Genomic DNA, 23,391 nt, shown 5'->3' with positions numbered 1-23,391 from the left:
TTTTTGTCTTTTAATTGAACATAGATTTTTGCTATACACATTCATAAACAAGGGCCTCTACTGAATACACAGGGTAAGATGGGAAGCACTAATTCCAAAATTTCTTCTAATATGCTACAAAGCCAAACTCACTTCACATTAGTCCCCAAACTCCTCCCAACACATGAAACTTTGAGCTTTCAGAGGAGTATTAGTTATTTTGGCCCAATTAGGATTAATCAGGGAACACCACACCGTGTCCCATGACTTCCTGCCTGTCTTGTTCCCTGCTGGGACCCAATCCTAAGGGCTCTAAGGGAAAGGAGGTGCTCAAGAGTCAGTAGGGTGGGCTGCAGTCCACACCGTATCGCCTACTAGCAGCACTGGCCTTGGCAAGTCACTGGTAACCGTTTTCTGTAAACCAGAGGTAACAGTTGCCCACTTTATTAGACTGTAAGAACTGAATGAGAAAAGAGTAGGAGAGTACTCTGTAAACACAAGTGATAGGGAAGTTACCATCACCATTCCTTTCCAAAAAACCCCTCCAGTTTAGCTGGGAAACTTGCCCTACACCAGTGCCTGCTGCTTGCTACCTCCAAATGCTCTCTTCACTTAGTATAAACTATGAGCTTTCACACTCTGGCTGCCCCGCCTGTGAAACTCTTCTCTTCTCCTGGACCCAGCTGGAACCCTACCCACATCCTACCCACCTACTAAGGTTTCCTGCCATCCCGTCCAGAGGGCTTATTTCCCCTTCTGAACTCTAGGGCTCTGGGGCCATTCATCTGGCACTTTATCATGTGGCACTTAGGACTCTTAGTTCACTTTTCAAGTTTGTGGGATTAGACCCACATTTAATGGAGGAGTTCTGTGTCTGGTTGTTTAAAACAAAAGTAAATTCTCCCATATACATGATGTTTTTAAAAAACCCAGCTAGGTTCCATGGCCAGTCCACAAACACTGTTTCAATAAACAATATGTACCAGTATGGTTCTCTTAACAAAGGCTTTATGAAAAAACTCAGAGCAGCTCAATGTGGGATTTAAGGCTTAACAAATCTCATGTTAAATCTATCTTCTCCACCTAGCTCAGGCTGTTTTGAAATTAATGGTGGCAACACACACACGCGCGCGCGCGCGCACACACACACACGCACACACACACACTTTTCTGTTGCTTTCTCAGAGACTGACTGATGTAAGAAGACAGAATATAGAACGTCAGGAAACAACAGGCAAGCAAAAACCAGTGATAACTGACTTGGTGGGGTTTGCGGGAGGGCAGAGGTGTTTGGAAAACCTCACTTTATTTCAGTCAGAGGCGAGGGCTTAGTCTGGCCAGAAGCAAGGCAGAAAACTGGCCACTGTGGTGAGAACCATTCTTCACTGCAGATGCCCACGAAGGGAGGTGGCAGGCAATGGTGAACGTCTCAAATGGGTTATGAGCTGTGGGCAGAACATTACCACCAAAGTGCAGGCCTGATATGCCAGGGGCTCCTCTCTCTCATGTCAATGCTGCTACAGGGCAAACCTTCACCCCTGAAGTCTCATCCTAGTCTGGCCCTGAGATCTAGGTCTAATTACTAAGTGGCCAGCACAGATTCTGTGCTCACACTTTTATCTGCCAATCCGATGCTAAAGTAAAGGGTGGGTCTGTATTTTTAAGGGATTTTTCAAGTGAGACCTTTATGGAGACTTATAGACCATAGTGATTTCAGAATAAGAAATGAGAAAAGAATAGTTTTCTTTCTAATCAATCTAATCCTGACTAGCAGAAGCTTCCTGGTCCAGCCCTCAGTCTTCTCACTGCTCTATGAGCTGATACACCTGAGGCTGAGAGGGAGCAGACACTTCCGGACACAGATCATAACCAGGCCAGGACCCGAGATCTCTGCCTTCTGATGTTGCTGAGTAGTTCAAAATCAAGTTCCTTAACAACCCAAATGCCTACATAAAACTTGCTCATATTTAACTCAAATATTATTGAGCCAAAATCCAGGGTGGGGTGAGGGTGGCTTTGTCTGGGTCACTAAACTAATGTTTCTTTGAACTTTAATCAGAAAACACACATGCACACAAACACACATTTCCTCCCCTGTAAAGGAACTGGCTCTAAGAATCTATTAATAAAGTAAATTGAATCACCTAGTCCCTCAAACATTTATCTGCTAGCTACTGCCAAGCTGGCGGTTAAGTGCTGGGGCTAAAATGCTGGTTGGCAAAGACTGGGCTCCAGATAGAATGCAAATGTTTATGTTACCCAGGGTTTTGGACCACTGGTGCAGAAACCTCAGCTAATGTTATCTGATGACACACTTAGCTGGGGACATTCATTTACCCAGGCCTGGAAGCTCTAACCACCTCATTAGTTCTGGAATCTGAATATGCAAGGAGCCTTTGGGGCAAGCTCTCATGGAGGTCTCCTGCAGGGAGGATCTTTAACTTGAGGCCTTGGCAACCTCCACAGCCAAAGGCAGTGTGTGGTGTGTTTCCTTTCCAGGAAGTTCCACGAACCAAACAGACTATGAGGCTAAAGGGACTTAAAATCTCCAGTCCAGATGAACAAGTGCTTTAGAGCACTCTATCTGTGGTATCTTTATTTTTGGAATAAGAAAATTAGACTGGCCAACCTATATAACCCAGGATGGCTATGAAGAATGGGTAACACACATGAAGGCACTTGGGGCTTTACCAAGTTCTGTAAAACCACTGACACGGACTGCTTAAGAGGTTGGAGATGGTAGCCACTGTACCATCTTCTCCATCCTTACTCTCCTAGGTATCTGGGTTCACAAAAAAACTTACTGCTAGCAAATAAGGAGAGGAGTGGGAGATACTCATACACATCTAAGAATTATGCTTTACTGGTTTTTCTCCCTACTTATACTTTTCTTGCCCTGTTCAAAATAGCAACGGGCCTGATCCCATTTATTATGGAGACATTATCAAGGACACAATCTTCTTGGTATAAAATTATTATGGGTCTTTAAAGGCAAACAATTTACTCCCTACAGCCTAGAAGATTGGACCCTATTGTAACAAAAATAAATGTTCAGACTAATTCCTATCCATGTGACCTTTAATGATTTTTTGTAGCTACTTTCAAAACACCATTTTCCCACTCCACAAAAAAAAAAAAAAAAAAAAAAATCAATAAATAATCATACCAGGTTAAATACTAAGAAACAAAAAAACATTGAGAGGCAGAGAAAGGAAGTCTGGTTATAAAAATTATATTTAAAGCTGCATTTCACAATGATTCTAGTCTAGGCTCTCAAACAAGATTCACTTTGGAAAAACAAATCAAAATGCAATAAATGGCCTACTCAAACTCCCCGTGTGGGCCCACTCCCTCACCCCCACACCACAAACCAACTGCCTTCTTATAGCTGTCATGGTTCTGAGCATGGGCCTCCTTTAGTTGTCTAGTGTGACCCACAAACCCTCACAGAAAATGAGGCCACTAGACGTACATGCTCAGGAACAAAGGGCATGGATGAAACTCACTACAGAGAAGACAGGGCTTCATTATCTTCTGGAGATCCCTGTTCTTGAACAGGAGGGCAGGGAAGAGAATACTCTTCTGGCTCCATTTTTACCCAGACTCAAAGAGGCAGTCTGTCTGTGGGCTGATAACAAATAGGACAAGGTACAACCTTAGACCCTTGCCTGCGGTAAGAGGTGTGGGGCTGGTCTGCACACAGGCCCACTGCAGCTGGCAAGCTACAGGGTGGAGTTCAAGTTAAAAATAAGGCTTTCTGGCAACCCTGCCAACCGCCAGCATCATATTTTCCTGGTGATGTCAGTGCAGCTGTGGTCTCCATCCCTGGGCGTTGGCTTCTGGCTCAGACCCACCTCTACCTATGGCACTACATGTGCTCTGGGAGGATACAGCAACCATTTTCAAACCAAGGCGAGACAAAACCTGTTGGATCAGTCATAGTGACTGCTTTAAGCTTTAGTTTAAGGTGCATAAACAAGAGTCACATTAAAGAGGGCCACAGCAGCTCTGGGAAACAGATTGGGGATACAATTTTCACTGCAGGCTGACAACTTTCCTGCCTGAAAAGGCAGGGTGAATTCATCAGAAGCTCTGTTCCCAAGGAGATGACAAAACACCAGCCTCTCCCTCCACCCCTAAAATAAAAAGTATGCAAGGAAGAAAATGTCAGTGACCACTGAATTCAATGCTTGCCACCTTAAGATGGCAGCTCAGACTTTCTAGACAACCAGAAAGACGCAAATTTGGAAAACATTCCATCATCTCATGTGGGACACGGGTTCGCCTAGAAACCAGCGCCCAAGCCTGGCCCTTCAAATTCCAGCACCATGCCCTGTTTAACAGGGACCCCAGCCAAGTTCTTTCTGACCAAAGGTGGCAATCTTGCAAATTACCAGAACGAAGCGGCTTTATTACAGCTCAAGAACATCACCCAGGCTCGGAATGTGACACTAAGGCTTTCCGTGAAGCGCTCAACTCACTTCTCAAGATTCTCCTCAAAACTATCAATCATTAACTGCAGAATTCAACAGGAGACAAGTCCACATTTGATTTTTCAAAAATGTTTTCCCACCTACAATGCACGGTGCTTCCTAAGATCCCCACTCACCAGCCTCTCTCCAGAGAGGACCTCCAGCAGCTTGATGAGCATCCGTCCATCTCGAAGGTCAGTGTACAGGTCTGTGATCCGGCAGGACACTCGGGCAAGGTGGGAATTGACCCACTTGGTGAAGGTCTTCTTCTGTACGGCTTCACGCTCATCTGCAAGCAGAGCAGAACTTGTTTTACCATTGACCACACATTGGCAGGAGCAGGCACATGCTAGCAGGGCCACAAGACCCCAGCCAGAGGAAGGTCAGCAAAACTGAACTCCAAGGACACCTCTACTTAGCACCCCTTAACTGCGGTCATATCTTTGAGAAAGAACACTGATTACTGATGGTTCAACTTACAATTTTTTGACTTTACGATGTGTTTACTGGGATATAATCTCATAAGTCAAGGAGCATCTGCGTAGGAACTGTCCAGTCCTTAAACATGTGAGCGCCCAGGCCCATTGCCAGCAGAATATCCTTTACTCCTCTTTCTTCTCTCTCATCCCTGCTGAAGAGGCAGCAGGATGCAGATGACAACAAGGTCCTTTGCAGTCTTGCCCTATACCGTAATACTTGACTGGTAAAATTTCCAACGTACATGTTACAGCTATTATTCCTCCAAAAGGTGGGTATATGAAAGGGTGTAAGGTAGGAAATCTCAAGAGACAGCAGAAAACTGCTTCCCTCATCTACAAAGGATTGGGCAACACTGGACAAGGTAAATTCAGTCATGACCTTGATTTGCAATGACCCCCTTCACCTGCTCAGTCACACACACCATGAACAACAAAGAAAATGGCAGGCAACATGGAAGAGTGCAAAGACACTGCAGGCAACAGGAAAGCAGGGTCTGGGCCCAGGGTTTCAACAAAAATGTGATTCAACAGAGGATTCAATGTTCTCTTCTATAAAAGGAGAAGAAAACTATAATCTCCATATTGTGATCCTTTGCTGAAAAGGCAACTGTTGATTTATGGTCTAAAGTGTGATTGTTGTACATTCAAGTCATCCAGGAAACAGTGTTACACGTTTTTCAAGGCTCAGTGATCAAATTATGTCCAATTTAAAGTATAAAACTCTAGACATATTTGCCCAGAACTGGCCTTCACATAGCATACAAACAGGCTTTCAAACTTCTTGCCTCTGCAGAATGTTCGAAACATAGGTCGCTGAAGACCTTCAACAGACATCCACAGAATATGCCCCGGACCCAGCCACTCATACTCCTGACTCTGTTCTCTATGTTACATACCCTATATCTAGTTCCACCAGTATGAATTTATGCCAAGAATCTAAAACCTACTCCTAGTGCAAACCCAAACCACAAAAATGATTATGCATGAATCTACAAAAAAAGCAGATAGCTCAACAATTTGGCATGTATTTCAAAACCACTGGGCGGGGGGTAACAACTAAAAAGCCACCCTTGCTAATAAGGCATGTGCCCAGTAGCCTGAGAGTACTGGGTTCTCAGGTTGGCCAGAAGGAGAGCAAACAGCCCTTCAGGAAGGTCTGTCTGAAGGCTTTGCTGAACTGACTCCACCACCCACCACAGGGAGGGAATGAGGCACAGATGACATTGGTTGAGGTTTTACAGCTGCCGACCTGGCAGGAGAGTCAACTGGGGCACCTGCCAAGATCCCCGGCCACCTGCTACAGTCAGTGGCTCCTTGAGGTCCTGCCTTTCCCAAAGAGGAACTACCCAACCAGACAGAAAGAGGGCCCTTCCCCAGAGACAAAGGCCAACCAGAAACACAGGATCAAAAAGGACAGGATTAGGGGAAGGAGAAAAAGACAGTGAGGGGCAGGCTGCAGTGGAGAAGAAGCTGCACCAATAACATCATGACAGGTCCTACAGAAAAGACCACATGCATTATTGATCATGCAATCATTGTGATGGATGGCAACTTTACTACAGTGACTCAGGAGCTGTAATTCTGGGGCTAAGCTTGGCCGTTCTGAAAGAGCAGGTCTAGAGCAGAATACATATGGTGCATTTCATAGATGGCCTCTTATCGAGGAGGCAAGTTAACTCCTAGTTTATATGTATTTAGGGTTAACAAATTTTTTTGTGAATTATAAAATCCTTTTTGCGTTATACTGGAGTCAGAAAATGTCTTTAATGAAGCAAGGGAGCAAGATCAAAATGAAAACCTGGTTGGATTAAAGTATTTCTAAATAAACGAGCACAAAATGTGTTCCTCAGCCAATTGTCACTCTTTTGGGTGAATCACTCACTAAAGGAGCACCCCAACTTCTTTCAGGTTTTAAATTAACAGCTTCCTTTACAAGGAAACTCTGAGGATTTGCCAGAAACAACAGTCAGTAGACTTCCTTAGTGCCCTCTCCTAAAGAGTTACAGCCCAACTCCAATCCTCCTCCCCACAGAGAAGCAAATGGAGGAGTCATGGGTGGGTGCAGAGAACAGAGCTGAAACAGACTGAGATCTGTGCTGGGAGGGCTTCCCAGGGCTACCACGGTTCTTAGAAACTCAAGGTAGATGTGAGGAAAGAAGAGGGGGAAGAGATGTCAAAAATAAAAAAATAAGCTGTTGCGTTCCTGCCCTCTCTTCCTGTTCCCCTCCCTTCTAACTCTCCTCAGAGTCAGGAGCAGGCCCCAGGAAGTGCAAGAGTGCTGGAAAAATCACGCAGGGTCTAAGTTCCTCAGGTTTACACCCTCACACTGGAAAAGACATAGAAGATTCCATCCAGGGACCAGACCAGAATCAACACCCTCATAACACAAGAGGGGCAGGAAACGGACTCAACAGAGACACACAAAGCCCCAGCCAACGAGCGTGTCCTCTTACAATGGAGCGCTTGGTGAACAGCAAATACTTCTGAAGCCAGAAGGAGGGAGACAGAGGGGAAAAGAAATCTACTCGGTGGCTCAGCAGAGGATGAGGCTGCGTGTCCTTGGGGACTCCCTCCTTTGTTCTAGCCTTCCTGGGAAGGCACAATGACATCACCCCTGCACTCCCCACCCAGGAAGACTGGGGGAGATGGGCCAGACGTCTGAGGAGGAGCAGGAGGCCCTTGGCACGGATGATGAAAGGCAATCCAGGAGTGCTTCCAAGCTCAAGCTGCTGTGACTGGGGCTAGCCGCGTGAGGAGGTGTTGGGGCAGCAGAGGACAGTGAGCCGACTTCCAGCCCTATGAGCATGAAGCAACCGTGGTGATACAGGAAGGTAGCACTTACAAGCTCCATACTGGTTTGGTTATTTAGACCCAACGTTCTCCAGCAGGGGCAATTTTGATTCCTCGGCACATTTAGCAATTTGGCAATGTCTGCATACATTGTTGATGGTCACGATTCAGGGGTAGATGCTACTGGCATTTAGAGGGTAGAAACTCAGGATGCTGCTAAACATCCTAGAGTACACAGGATGGCTCCCACAACAAAGAATTATCCGTCCCAAAATAACAGCAGTGCAAGGTTGAGAAATCTTGGAATACACTCCCCAGAGAGCGCCCCCCCACAAGTTGGGTTGCTATTCTTTCATCATTCTCTTTGATGATCTGCAGGTCAGCTCAAAAGCAGCAGAAATGCCCTGCTTTCAGGCCCAATCATGCCACCAAGGGCACGCCCTTTGCAGGGCAGAGGAGCAGCAGCACCAGCAGCAGGGAGCTGGGGCGGGCTGGGTTTGGGCGATGCGAGATGGGCACTTCTGTGCCTCACACCATTTCCATTCTCCTTTTACCATTTCTGGGCCTTGTATTGCTGTTATCAAGTCCTCCCCAAGAAGGTGATGCAGGTAAACCTTTGAGTAGGTTCCCAGCCAGCCCTGCCCCAAACTTGGTAAGTGGTGCCTCCAAGGAACAAGCATTTCTGTGCCCTTGCCCTCTGGGGGTATCTCTCAGCTATATTTGCCCCCTCTACCCTCCCGCAGTTTACTAAACTTACATATTATAAGGACTCATCTAAAGACTGCCCAGCACCAAACAAGTGCATGCCAAAGTGTCCAGAGTGTTGTAACTGCTCTAAATTAGTTCCTTCTCCTTTTCTCCAGCAAAGAAATAGTCTCATTAATTCAAATCATTTAAGAAATTGGCCAGGTGCAGTGGCTCACGCCTGTAATCCCAGCACTTTGGGAGGCTGAGAGGTGGATCTCCTGAGGTCAGGAGTTTGAGACCAGACTGACCAACATGGTGAAACCCCATCTCTACTAAAAATACAAAATTTGCCAGGTGGGCCTGTAATCCCAGCTATTTGTGAGGCTGAGCAGGAGAATCACTTGAACGCAGGAGAAAAACGTTGCAGTGAGCCAAGATTGTGACATTGCACTCCAGCCTAGGCAACAAAAGCAAAACTCTGTCTCAAAAAAAGAAACTTACCAGAGGGTCATGGAATCGTAAAATCTCAGGACTGAACAAGCTTTAGAACTTACCTAAATTACTTTTCTTTCAAAAACTCCCTTCTTCAACACCTGGGCCAGCTATTTAAAAAGTCCAGAACATGAGGAAATTATATGTGTGGCAGAAGGTTGTTTAATAGTTGTATGGAAAGAAAATGACTTGTTTTTTCTTTTTTATTAAAATATAATTATAGCATTCACTGAGCACTTACTATGTCCCAGGCACAGTCGTCCTTCAGTATCTAATCCCAGTAGCTACAGGGAATTTGTTCCAGGACCTCCCTCAGAAACCAAACCTCTTATGCTCAAGTCCCTTATATAACATGGTATAGTATTTGCCTATAACCAACATACATCTTCCTGTATACTTTAGATCATCTCTAGATTATTTATAACAAATACAATGTAAGTACTGTGTAAGTTGTCATATTGCATCTTATTTGTATTACATTCTATTGTATTGTTAATTTTTTTCCAAATATTTTCGATCTGTTGTCAGCTGAATCCACAAATGAGGAATCTGCAGATATGGAGGGCTAACTGCACTTATAATCCCCACAACTGCCCCATGAGGTAGGAGCTAACAACTCTCCAGGCAGGCTGGCTCCAGAACCCGGGTCCTCATTCACTATGCAATAATGTCTCATTCACAACATTTAAAAAAGTGTTTCCACCAGATGCAGCGACTTACGCCTATAATCCCAGAACTTTGGGAGGCCGGCGGGAGGATCATGAGGTCAGGAGTTCGAGACCAGCCTGAACAACATGGTGAAACCCCGTCTCTACTAAAAATACAAAAATTAGCTGGGCGTGGTGGTGCGCGTCTGTAATCCCAGCTACTCAGGAGGCTGAGGCAGGAGAACTGCTTGAACCTGGGAGGTGGAGGTTGCAGTGAGCTGAGTTCACGCCACCACATTCCAGCCTGGGCGACAGAGTGAGACTCTATCTCAAAAAACAAAACAAAACAAAAAACAAAACCAAGAAAAGTGCTTCCGTGATACAAGACTTAGAATCACCCATTATCTCACCATCCTAAGGAAAGTCCTTATTTTGTAAAGGGTCTGCTGCATTACTGGGTAACTCTCCATCTGTTGGGATGGTGTCTTCATCAAGACTAGGCCTGTCTCTATGGCCCAGTAAGGCTTGTGCCACCTTCAGAGTATGCAGAATAGGTCTCCTTACTTCTCCACATAAAGGCCTTCAGGTTCAAACACTTCCCACCATCCTCTCTTTGCGATGCTGTCCAATGTGGTACAAGTGGGATCCAAGATCATGCCTGAGGACCCCACCTCTAAGCAGCCTGGACATCACTTACTTACCAACACAACCCAGGACTCAAGGCAGCTGCAGCTCTGGCAGTCCAGGGAAGAAAGCGGAAAACTAAGTGAAAAAAGGACAAAAAGAACCAGCAGCCCTCCATGGGAGAAGCGTGGTGAGGCCGTCTCTGTGACATGACAGGGGTGGGAGACAGAAAGAAGGGCTCCTAACAATGGTCTCAAAATAAGCTTCTCAGGACCACAAATTCTACCAAAATGTCCTTGGAGCCCCGAGAACCTAGGAACCTGAAGTGGTTCTGAGTGTAAAGACCCAACCAGCTCAGCCTGTAGTTCCACAGGCTCAGAGATAAATAAATTAGTCAACTACTGTCAAAGAGAACTACTGAGTCAAGAAACCCACCCTCAAGTGAGTGGCAACATTTACATCAGATTCCGATTCCCAGAAGGAGTAAATTATAAGGGAAATCCTAGTATGGTGCTCCTTTCTACAGACAGAATTTTGTAAGATGGTGTCTGCAATAACATTGCCATGCATCTGAATAGCACTTCATACTTTCTCAAAGCTCACTACATCTTCACAGCAAACTATCAGGTAGGTGGGGCGCTAGTTATCTCCAGCAAAGCCCAAGGCTCAGTGGGGTTAAGCGCTGCTAAGTGTCACCAGCCAGTAGTGGTGAGGTCCTTGGCTCTGTCTCTCCCACTCCAGTCAGGCAAGAGGGATTAAAATGCACAGCTACGCCTTCTCCTGTCATGTGCTGAGATTCACTCTCTTTCGTTGTTTGGTTTCTGACAAGCAACTTGAAATTCTCAGATGTATTAGAAAAAAAGGATGAGGCAGACGGGCGCAGTGGTTCAAGCATGTAATCCCAGCACTTTGGGAGGCTGAAGCAGGTGGAAAACCTGAGGTCAGGAGTTCGAGACCAGCCTAACATGGTGAAATCCCATCTCTACTAAAAATACAAAATTAGCTGGGCATGGTGGCGCATGCCTGTAATCCCAGCTACTCGGGAGGCTGAGGCAGGAGAATCACTTGAACCCGGGAGGTGGAGGATGCAGTGGGCCCAGATGGCGTCATTGCACTCCTGCCTGGGTGACAGGAGCAAAACTCCGTCTCAGAAAAAAAAAAAAAAAAAAAAAAAAAAAGAAAAGGAAAAAAAGGTACTGAGAAACACATTTGCTTAATGGTTAAAACAAAGGGCTGTGAATATCCTCTCCATCACCATCCTCTTCTAGAAGCATAACACCTACTTCTTTTCTTCTTAGGGAATGACTGTGATAAATATTGAAAGGCTGTAATGCTTCCATATAATTTTTTAACTTATATTTTTAAATTAATTAACCAATGAACTTATTAGAGAAGGAGTCTGTCACCCCAGCTAGAGTATAGGGGTGTGATCACAGCTCACTGTGACTTTGGACTCCTGGGCTGATACAATCTTCCCACCTCAACCTCCAGAGTAACTAGGATTACAGACAGGCATGCATCACCACACCTGGCTAACTTTTTCTTTTCTTTTCTTTTTTTTGGTAGAAATAGGGTCTCATTATATTATATTGCCCAGGCTGATCTCAAACTCCTGGTCTCAAGTGATCCTCCCACCTTGGCCTCCCAAAGTGATGGAATTACAGAGGTGTGGGCCATTGCACCCAGCCCCATATTTATTTACTCTGGAGAATTTGCTATAACCAAAAAAATGAACAGTGTTAGTGTGAGTCAAGTTACAGGATACAGAAATAGCTTTGAGGAGCAGAAGGGCATTGCATGATGGAAATGATTGTACGGCATCTTTCTGCAATACCCTCAGCACAGAGTGCCAAACACAACTATATTCACCATATGCCACAGTTCTGGTTATGGAAAGGGATGGGAGCCAGGAATGAAGGAAAGCCTGAAGGCATGGAACATCCCTGGACAGAAAAAAAGGTTAATATAGAATCAGGAACTGTCAAAAGACCCTATTCATTGTTCCCCTAAAGACTGAATTTATACCTGGCTTAACAGATGGAATCTTCCTTTTACTTTTCAAGTAGTCTGAACCTGCAGGTATAACCCAATAATATTTTCTATCAGGCTCTTCAGTTGTGCTAAGATAATGGCCTACCCCCTAAGTAAGAGACGGCAATCGTGTAGTTTCTGCTTTGCACAGACATACAGTTAAGTTAGGTGTAGATCTGGGTTCAAAGTAAGAGAGAAAGGAATTACAGGGATGGAAGCTAAGAAGAAATCCAGAGAGGAAGCAATCCTCCCATGAACATATCCCCACTATTTAAATCGGTAATACTGTGTTAGCTGACTAATCTGAAATTGAGGGTATTCGTGAGCTTCAATATTACAAAGTGCATACTGTACCTAGAACTCTGTGTCTAAGATAAAGTCTCTTACCCTCAATGAACTAGAAATCTAGCTGGGGATACAAAATAAAAAGTTAAAAAATAACAAAAAGACATTACAAAGTACAATATCAGTTGCTAAGAGAATAATTTTGGCAATGTATTTTTGTGTGTTTTGAACAAAGTTCACCACAATTTGGGTGGTTTCAGACCCCACCTGAACTCCCCTGCCTTGTGCCTCTCTTCCAATTCTAATCCACCTTAAACATCACTACCACAGTCATGTTCCTCAAATAGTGGTTTTTCAAAGTTGCAGCACTGCACCAAAACCTTCAATGGACCCCAGCTATCCAGAAGACAGTCCAAATCTCTAGTCCAAATCTCTGAGTCTGGCATTTAAACTCCCAAACGGGCTCTCCTAAGACATCAGCTTCATCTGGGAACTTCCCTGACACACCATCTTTTGTTCCAACCTAACAGGTCTTATTCTCATGCTCTGAACTCTCACCTTGCACGCTGTTTTTCCCCATCTTTGCTTATATCATTCTTCTAACCTGGAAGGCAGTTTTCTATTACCCTTCCTTTAAGATCCAACCAAGATTAGTTCTACCAATGTGGTCTCTTATCTTTTTATCATACATCCTGTGTCCTGTCTCTTCAATTAACCTGCAGTTGGGTCAGAGGCAAAGGCCCGATCCTATTCCTGTTTAGAACTTTAGCATATACCTGACATAAAGTAGGTGCACAATAAACATTTGTTGAATGAATCAGCAAACCTCCAGTGCCCAATGACTAGTTTCTCAATAAATCTTGGTGGTAGTGGTGGTGGTTTCACTGAAATTGTTGAGGAGGAGGAAAATTTCAAATCACAAAGACAGGCCCTAGGCAGTTAAATGTTGTCACTGTAGAGCACTAAAAATATTTGACAGCTGAATTGTTTCTTGCAATTTTTCCTCAATGTCTGAAATATGGATAAAAATGCAATTTTGTAGTGCTGTCATTCAGACTAAAATGGGTCCAGAGCCAACCGAAAATGTTGACAAATTTCATTTTTTGTTTGCTTGTTTTACCTTTGGGCAATTGCCACCACATACCTGTGCGGTAAAGTGAAGTTGCAAAATACACAAGAGTGTGATTAGGACATTATTGTAACATATTACAACATTATTTAAACATGACCCAAACAGGCCATTGTCACAATACTTAATTTATAGCAACTATAACAATTTATCTATTAAAATTCAATTCTTGAATTGTTTTAAAGAATAAAAAAGGATCCTAACTCAAAACAAAAGAATAGTGGTAGGGTGGAGTCCCCCTATGTGCCTTAGCTTGAAAAAATAAATAAATCATTTCCCATGAGTAACATGCAAAATACACAGAGCAGGAAGCCGGAAACAGGCAGCTGGCTGTATTGATAACAGAGAATCCAACTGTTATCTTGAGGCAGCAAGAGGAAGGAAACTAATCTTTTGACTGAAGTCCTCCCTGTGACGGACTAGTCTGAAGGCCTTAAATTCATGTTTGCTGATTTGTATAAAAATAGAACTTGAGTTAAAATAGTTTCCTTAACTGTTTAACTTGCTTCATGGACAAAACACATGTAAATTTCTGCTCTAAATGCATGTGAAGCAAATATGCAATTGTCTGCTAGTGCGTACAGTTTGATGGGCAGACTACAAAACTCACCACGAGCTCTCTATGACCTGGCACCTACAGGTTGCATCCGCTGGGCAGCCTCTCCTGCAGCTTCCAGAGGGTCTTTCTTCTGAGTGGCATAACCCCGGTTTGCCAACGTGGAGACCAAGGCACCGCAAGGACAACCTCTGAGAGGAGACCCACAATAACTGAGAAATGAGGCTCTGTCCCCAGGGTCCTGCCTCTGTCACAGTCCTACGTCAAGGTAAGCTGCATAAAGTCACAATCCATAAGAAACCAAGACTCTGGAGGGAGCTGAGGTTATGGTGGGGGCTTTCTCTGAAAATAAGAGGCAAAGCAACACAACTACCTCTTCTAAGATGAGCGCTAAGGTGGGAACCAGTGTGAATTAATCAATAGTAAGTTAACTGTAGATTTAAAGATAACTAAGAGTACAACTGGCTTGTTTGTAACACAAAAGATAAATGCTTAAGGGGATGGATATCCCATTCTTCATGATATGATTATTAAGCATTGCATACCTATATTAAAACATTACATACCCCATAAAAATTTAAAAAATGATTTTTAAGATACACCTATGTATTCGCAAAAATTGAAAATAATTTTTAAAAAATAAAACAAAAAAACCAATAGTGTAAGGTGCCAAAACCAGGAGGAAAAAGCAAATGTAAAAAAACAGAATTAGGACCTTGTGATAAAATACTCAGTAACTGTTCACCGTATTTGACTGAAAATGGGTAGCAAACTTCCAAACCGCTTTCACATACAGCAAGTTGTATCCTGAGCCTGTTAACCTGCTACTCTCCATCTCTACAGGATGGGAACTGCAGCCAGGATGACTGATCAGTTAGGGCAAAGGCTGAAGTAAGCCCAGGAGTGCACTGGTGACCTTCACTCACTTTCCCTCCTTCATTACGGCCTGTTATTTCTAACTAACTGAGGTGGCTGAGGCACAGACTGGTTTTGGGATCCCCCCGAAGGCATGCTGCTGGCAAAGAAACACCCAGAATTAGAGCCTACATTTATCTGAACCCTAAAGAATCCCAAAGCACCTGAGGCACTCCATCCCACACAGGGAGTGTGGGATGGTATCTATTCAGTTCCAACCACCATCCCACACTGCCTGAGGAAAACAAGACATTACCTCCCCAAAACAAGAAAAAACTCATAACCATTCATGTCTGGTCAGTTCCTTCAGATTGAGTTAAAAGATTACTTTAAAACAGGAGTCAGCAAACTTCAGCCAGTAGCCTCTTCTTATGTAGCCTGGGAGCTACATAGGTTTTACATTTTAAGAGGGTGGTTAAAAGGAGGAGGAAGAGGAAGGGGAGGATGCTGCTGATACCCCATAGAGACTCCATGTGGCCCACAAAGCCTAACAGTTATCTGGCCCTTTATAGAAAAAGTTTGGCATGTCCTGGTTTAAAACATTTCAATATAATAACACTGTTGATCCCACATCCCATTTGTTAAGACTCCACTTCAAATCAAAATCAGCTTAGCAAATAGGTACTAAGTGCTTGCTATGAACAAGGCAAGGCACCATACTGGGTACTATTTTAAATTTTGCTACTGAATATGTTGCCAGGTTAATGCTCAGTAACCACATGCATTTTCTGGTAAGTGATATTACTAGGCTCTGCCACATGTCAGGTCAGTCAAAGGGTGAACTCGGGGCCCCCTCCACTCCCCAGCGGAGCGGGTATTTATCTGGCTACATTCACTTATCAGATGCACAGTGTGCCACCCCAGTTGTCAGGAGGGACAAACTACAGTAATCACCACAGGCTAGACCTCAAGGCTGCACCCTCACCTTCAAAGGATGAGAAGGGTGGAACAGCTTGATGCCTGATATTCCAACTTCCCAGCCCTTCCCAGAAGGTGAAGGCTCTTCAGTTTTACTTTGATGGACACTTCATACACCATTACCTCTTCTCCCCCAGTTATCCATGGAAGGGGACTTCAATTCAAGGTGGGCAGAGAGTAACTTGCAATGCCCTTAAAAGTTAGGAAAAGCTTAGAACTAAATTGATACCATACACTTAATTATTAAACTTAACACAGAACAGCAGAACACAGAATGGCAGAACGTTAACACGAATACAGACTAAGTAGAAAAGAACGTTTTAAAGGGCAACAACCCTAACAGGCACACTCAAGACTTTATGAAAGTAGTATAATTGCAACATATGGAGGAGGGAGATGTCTATGTGATATTTTTCCTAAGCAATATTAAAGAAGCAGTAAATATTACATTCTACACCAGTCTACCATGTGGCACACAAATTCACCAGTAAAGATAAAATCCTCTACTTCATTTTCAAGGGCTAGAGGTAGGCTTTTGTTGTAGAAGCCTTGGATTAAGCAGAGGTATTGAGAGGGAATTCAAATTTGCGATGTTTCTTATTTCATGCAATACACACAAAAAGTAGCCTTAATGTTCTATGGAGTATGTAAGCTAGTCAGAGGCAGTTTATTAAAAAATCAAATAACGTGCTCCCCGGCCCTTCCTTATTGTGGTTTTCAATCTACTCCAGGTTTCCAGAATTCTTAAGGACAAAAAGGGCAAAGAGGGAAAAACAGAACTCTTTCACACACACACAAGTCACATTATCTTCAGACATTCAAGATAGAAAAGGATTCTGCTCTACCTCAATGTTTTTGCACAGATGCCCTGAGAAGCTGACGTCGCCAACAAGATAACAGTACCAATTCCAGCCACTCGTGACAGTTTCTAACAGCTCTCCTATTTAATGAGGATGTCAAAGTTAACAGTAATTCATTGAAGCCAAAAAGCTAAGGTCTGAGGGATATTTTTTCTTTTAAACCAGAGAGACATACAGACCAGAAAGAGGGGGAGTCAAAGACTTAAAGCCACCACACAAAGCTGTCTACTGTGCGTGGACAGTATAGCACTGACTAAAATAATCAATCCCTGAATGAATTAATTATGGAAGCTCCCATCTAAGATAAGCTAAGATACAGAAGTCCTCCAAATAAGGCTATGCAGCATGTATAAATTTATCTGCAAAGGATTAGCATTTTGGAATAAGAAAGTCACAGCATTGCCAAGTTATCACTTGAAACTATAGAATTAGGACAAGATTCCACTTAATGAGAAGAGGAATTATATTTAAAAATAAATGAACATAAATACAAAAGGATTTAAAAATTGGCTTCTGTTCCGAAGAACATTACACATTAGTTACCTAAACCCTTTTTGGCCAGTGACCATAACCCACTGTAGAAACATTCAGAGTTGAAATGACAGACTGATAAATTAAATACGACTGTCTGAATTCCAGTGCCAAACTCCACAATCACAGTTGTCTACGCAAGTAAGCCATGGACTTCCAATGTGTGTTTGGGGAGCAGTGGGGTAAAGTCGTCTCCAAACCACACTTGGATTTCAGAAGTAACGAACGACCGTGACAAGATTAAAAAACAAAATGTATAATTTTATACTGACAAGCTGCTCCCTGATTTAGAAAATCCTGAAACTAAATTTTAAAGTTTAGTACTATTTTCTAAGTGATATCCCAATGTGTAACCCAAAATTTCACTTCTCACAGAGTATTGTTCATTCAGGAAGTAATTTACTAGATGACAGGCTGACCCAATCCACGGTTATATATTTAACTCAGCCAACTATTCCACTGCCTGAAAAATTATTCCAGGTAGAACACCAGTACCCAACATTCAGCCATAAAGGTCACCTGTCATTTTTTCATCTTGGGTTAGTCAACAGTGACCACTTATTGAGTAACTAATATAAGGACACTGGGAAGGACACCTAAAAGCATTAAGAGTTCTCTCCTTAAATACGTAAGGAGTAATTTCTGACTCCATGAGAGTTCACAGCATTAGATAATTGATATTCAGCTACCATTCAATTATTTTAAAGATATCTTAACATATAAAAGAGAAAGTTATTGCACATAGGGTTAAACACTGAAAAACACTTCTGCTAACTTCCTTTGTGGCTTTCTTCAACCTCACACACAGTGGTTACACAAGATTTCTTTCAAAGCCAAATATTACAGAGTTTTGGCAGACAAATCCTGTAAGTACCCAGTGTACATTGCCTTGTTTTAATAAAGGAGAACAGAAAAACTGGAGGAGAAAATGACCTCAGATTCAATCCCACGATAACTACCCAACAGGCAGGGTGGCACCACAAGATCCCTCACACTGATCAGAAGAGGGTAGGACAGTTGACAGTTTATAGAACACGAGTGTTCCTGTGTTGTTACTTTAAATCAAACCCTATTTTGCATTATAGGAACACTAACCAAAGCTTTAAACACACTTTTTTTTTTTTCTTTTTTTTTATTTTTTAATTTATTTATTATTATTAAACTTCAAGTTGTAGGGTACATGTGCACAACGTGCAGGTTTGCTACATATGTATACTTGTGCCATGTTGGTGTGCTGCACCCATCAACTCGTCATTTACATCAGGTATAACTCCCAATGCAATCCCTCCCCCCTCCCCCCTCCCCATGATAGGCCCCGGTGTGTGATGTTCCCCTTCCCGAGTCCAAGTGATCTCATTGTTCAGTTCCCACCTACGAGTGAGAACATGCGGTGTTTGGTTTTCTGTTCTTGTGATAGTTTGCTAAGAATGATGGTTTCCAGCTGCATCCATGTCCCTACAAAGGACACAAACTCATCCTTTTTTATGGCTGCATAGTATTCCATGGTGTATATGTGCCACATTTTCTTAATCCAATCTGTCACTGATGGACATTTGCAAACAACCCCATCCAAAAGTGGGCAAAGGATATGAACAGACATTTCTCAAAAGAAGACATTCATACAGCCAACAGACACATGAAAAAATGCTCATCATCACTGGCCATCAGAGAAATGCAAATCAAAACCACAATGAGATACCATCTCACACCAGTTAGAATGGCGATCATTAAAAAGTCAGGAAACAACAGGTGCTGGAGAGGATGTGGAGAAATAGGAACACTTTTACACTGTTGGTGGGATTGTAAACTAGTTCAACCATTATGGAAAACAGTATGGCGATTCCTCAAGGATCTAGAACTAGATGTACCATATGACCCAGCCATCCCATTACTGGGTATATACCCAAAGGATTATAAATTATGCTGCTATAAGGACACATGCACGCGTATGTTTATTGCAGCACTATTCACAATAGCAAAGACTTGGAATCAACCTAAACACACTTTTATACAAGACAATGTATGGCCTGGGTCATACTGAATCTTCTAAGCTTAAAACTGGTCATCTGTCTAAATTTAATTTTCTTCAAATGAAAAAGGAAAGTTTTGAACAAGAGGGCATAAATGGGGAGATCTGTTTTTTCTGTTGTTCTATTTATTTTGGAAAAGTAAACCTCTTGCAGAGTGTTGCTAAACTTAAATGCAAACCTCTTCTCATAAAACAGAATACAGATCTTTATAACATCCATGGATGCATCCACGTGCAAGCCTCCCACCCCATCTCTCCCTTGTCCCTACACGCAAGGCTTTATCTCCCACTCCAAAAAGTCAGGTGCTTCCAAAAGGTGTGGGGACCTGGCTGTTTGTAGTTTTGTCAGTTTGGCTGTAAGGAGGGAGACAGTAAGCCAATATTGTCTCAGGAGTAGTCTTATTGTTCAGCTACCTTGACATAGCCTGGGAAGTTTCTTGCTCCAGCTGATTTGTTCTTCAGGGGCATTTTATTGTTTAATAATGACCTTAGCTGCTTCTCAACAGCCTCCATAAAGATAATAATCCTGAATCTGGGTGGGAAGGGCTGGAAACGTATAGATGTTCTGCTGGGGTGGCAGATAGCAGAGGCCCCACTTTCAGGACTAGGTGGAAGTAGGTGAAAATAAACTATAACCCTATTCTATACAACATTTGAAAGACAAATCCTTTCACCTACTGAAGGTGTGGAGAAACTAGGACACTCACATGTAGTTGGTGAGAAGGTAGGTAGCGATATTGAAATTTATAATATGTATTTCCTCCATCTACTAATCACATCTATGGATACCTGTTTTCTAGAAATACTTGGGCAAGAAGACGAAGATGTACAGAATGTGCACTACAGATTTAAAAAAAATTGTCAAAAAGAACAGCAACAGCAAAACAGAAAAGACTAGAAACTAAATATACATTAGTAGGTTGAATAATTAAAATATGGGATATCCTTATAAAAGAAGAGTATGTATGCATTAAAAAGAGTAAGTAAAACCTACAGCATACAGGCTTGGGAAAGTGGCCATATAATATTACTGAATACAAGAGTCCCTTATAGAACAGTGTATATATCCAGTATGATCCTATGAATATATAAGTTTAAATATAAGTAACTGCATAAAAAGATATCCAAGGATATCTTCCAAACTATTAACTGTCTTCTCTCAAGGGAGTAGAAGCAAAGACAGGAGGCATTTCCACTTCTGTATTTCTATCAATACGCCACTGATTTTTCTGTTTCTGTGTTTTTAGAAGCACATACTAATTTTGAAAAATTTAAAGAGCATTTCCATTTAAGGGAAAAATGTGAAATGATTTTTTGTTTGAGAATAGAGGTTCACCCGATGGGTCTGGGACTGATGAGTAGGAATAAAAAGAGCACTCACTGGAGGAAAACATACTCTTCTGGGGCATCACAAAAGGTCCTATGTGTACTGCTGCCTTCAATGAATACTCTAAAATAAAATGCCACCCTGAATTTTTGTGTCTTTCTTCTGGGGAATACTAAATCGGTAGTTAACTTTATATAGCATTTATAAGCATAATATGGCAAACAAACATTAATACTTCCTTGTAATAGATGGAGACACTGAGGATATTAATTTTTAAAAAGTGACATTTACTGAAGAAACACTGAAGTCTACAGGATGCCGGGGTAGCAGTTTCCAAATCACGTTCCTAGCAAGGGATGCAGAAAGAGCAAAGCCCAGGGTCAGCCTCCAAGTATCTTCTCACCTGCACTTTGGTCAGAAAAGCTCCCATCTCATACCCTTTATTTACTGGGGTTCACACCTCAGGTTTCATCTACAAGAAAAGCAAATCCATTCTTAAAAAGGTTTTAAATTGTTCTACTAAGCAGTAAGAAATAAGGATAGATGCAGAAAGAGTTTACAGTTTACTGACAACAGCCTCTTTACAGTTTACTGACAACAGCCTCTTTAACAGGTAATTATACTGCATGGGAACAGGTGGCAACAGAGAGGATCAAGCAAAGCACTGTGGGACCAACTGACCAGAGGTGAGTCAAGGGGTCAAAGCTTCAGAGCTAACGACTGAGTCCAGGGGACATCACCAAACAGCTGCAGGAATAAGATCAGAGGCGAATGGGGGTTGATCCACCAGTGCTTCAGCTACACAAGTGGGAAGGGCTCCAGCATGGTCCTAGATGACAGAGGAATTAAATTATCTTCTTCCATGTACACCCCTATAGTCAGGGTTTATACTGAGTGTTTACTAGGGCCAGGTACTCTTCTAAGCACTTCATTAAAACTCAATTCTCCCAACTACTCTGTGAAGTAGACACTCTTACCACAAAACATATTTTGCGTAAGAGCAAACTCAAGCCTAGAAAAATTCAGTGATTTGCCCACAGTCACGAAGCAAGCACAGTCCCAGCAGTTTGACTCCACAGCTCCCATCACTCTATAGCGAGTTCTACATTAGCAAGGACCTTTGGCCCCAAGTGATATGAAATGGGGTTCAAGCCTGAATGCTGAGTAAGTTTCCCCCCAACCTAAATGGAACACACTGAATTAAATCTCTTAAGGTATCCTGCAACCTTAATTCCTGACGATTCCGAAACGGCAGTTTAACATAATTCAGTGCAGAAGCCCTCATCAGAAAGAATCCTCCCTATCTCTAGATGGAGGGTGCTTCTCTCCCCTGCCTGACACCTGGGAGGAGTGTAATTCATCTCGCACCTTCAAGGAGTCCCTGCTCTCAGGCACCACCAGACCAGAACCAAGATGGACATTTTCCTTTTTAAGTGTCACCGTTAACATCCTTTACACTCTGGCATCACAACCCCCAGCCCCAATAAAATGCTTTTTTTTTTTTTTTGACAGGGAATCTCGCTCTGTCGCCCAGGCTAGAGTGTAGTGGTGTGATCTCGGCTCACTCCAAGCTCTGCCTCCCGGGTTCACGCCATTCTCCTGCTTCAGCCTCCTGAGTAGCCGGGACTACAGGCGCCCGCCACCACGCCCGGCTTTTTTTTTTTTTTTTTGTATTTTTAGTAGAGACCGGGTTTCACTGTATTGGCCAGGATGGTCTTGATCTCCTGACCTCGTGATCCGCCCGCCTCGGCCTCCCAAAGTGCTGGGATTACACGTGTGAGCCACCACGCTCAGCTATAAAATGCCTTCTTAGACCCTGGAAGCAGTAAGTCAAGAAAACTGGCTTTGTGATTGTTTTGTCATCATGTATTTGAGCAAAGTGATGAAATAATTTACGACTGCATGTTTTTAAAAAGCATCAGTGTCAACTGAAGGCTTTGAGCAAGTTCAAGTTACACACAACCAGACTTCCAGATGTATTTTTTTCTCTACCTTGGTTTCCAGAGCTACCCTGTTCTCGGCCCTGATAATTTACAGGTACCCCATGTACCAAACCACAGAGCAGTATGACTGCTGCTACAAAAAAAATGAAATGCCTGTTGTCTGGCATGGGTAAAGTTCTTCAATAGGATTTGGAGGCAAGCAGAGCCATTAATTAATAAAAAGCATAGCTTGTGGTAATTAGCAGCAGCAACAAAAATGTTTAGCGGAGCTTCCTCTTTTTATCTTGAGGCAGTTCCTACAGACAGATGCTTAGGATTAATGAAGTTTAATGAGACCTGCTACAGCTGGCTAATTAGTCAGTGAGGAGGAAGTAGTAATGACAAGAGAAAAAGGCTTTTACTCATTTTATTAGCTCAGGTCTGGGACAGTTTTCTTAAACTGTGGGCTGTACCTTCAACCTCAAAGTGGTCCCGGAACAAATAAAAGTTTCAAAAAAAAAAAAAAAAAAAAAAAAAGGGGGCAAAGAAACCAAAGCACGAAGGCCAAATGCTGAGCTTCCCAAGGGTCAGCTTGCCTGCCTAGGAGGAGTAAGCGAAGCAACCCAGAGGCAGTGGAAGTTCAATGTCAGCCATGATTCCTTGGAAAGCAACAGCAAATGCTGTCAGCACCAAAGGATACCCATGTCCTGGGCAAGTG

At 42.9% G+C, this 23,391-nt stretch overlaps 1 protein-coding gene and 1 long non-coding RNA gene across 6 annotated transcripts in view; one reads left to right on the top strand and one right to left on the bottom strand.

The window, feature by feature from the left end:
• The window catches only part of SPTBN1 (spectrin beta, non-erythrocytic 1), a 211,565-nt gene that overhangs the window by 65,671 nt on the left and 122,503 nt on the right, over positions 1 to 23,391 (bottom strand). For all 5 annotated transcript variants that reach the window (XM_007970628.3, XM_007970629.3, XM_038006938.2 and 2 more), the window contains one exon: positions 4,589 to 4,740. In XM_007970628.3, the coding sequence (XP_007968819.3) occupies positions 4,589 to 4,740 (152 nt within the window). The remainder of the gene's footprint in view (positions 1 to 4,588; positions 4,741 to 23,391) is intronic.
• Positions 13,621 to 23,228, top strand: LOC140713325 (uncharacterized). The gene is made up of 3 exons (XR_012095284.1): positions 13,621 to 14,439; positions 21,365 to 21,437; positions 22,264 to 23,228. It is a non-coding gene; the product is annotated as an uncharacterized lncRNA (long non-coding RNA).

This window comes from Chlorocebus sabaeus, chromosome 14, assembly GCF_047675955.1.
Source record: "Chlorocebus sabaeus isolate Y175 chromosome 14, mChlSab1.0.hap1, whole genome shotgun sequence".
Classification (NCBI taxonomy): Eukaryota; Metazoa; Chordata; class Mammalia; order Primates; family Cercopithecidae; genus Chlorocebus; species Chlorocebus sabaeus.
The sequence above is the reverse complement of the archived record's forward strand: the minus strand, read 5'-3'. Positions and strand labels throughout refer to the sequence as shown.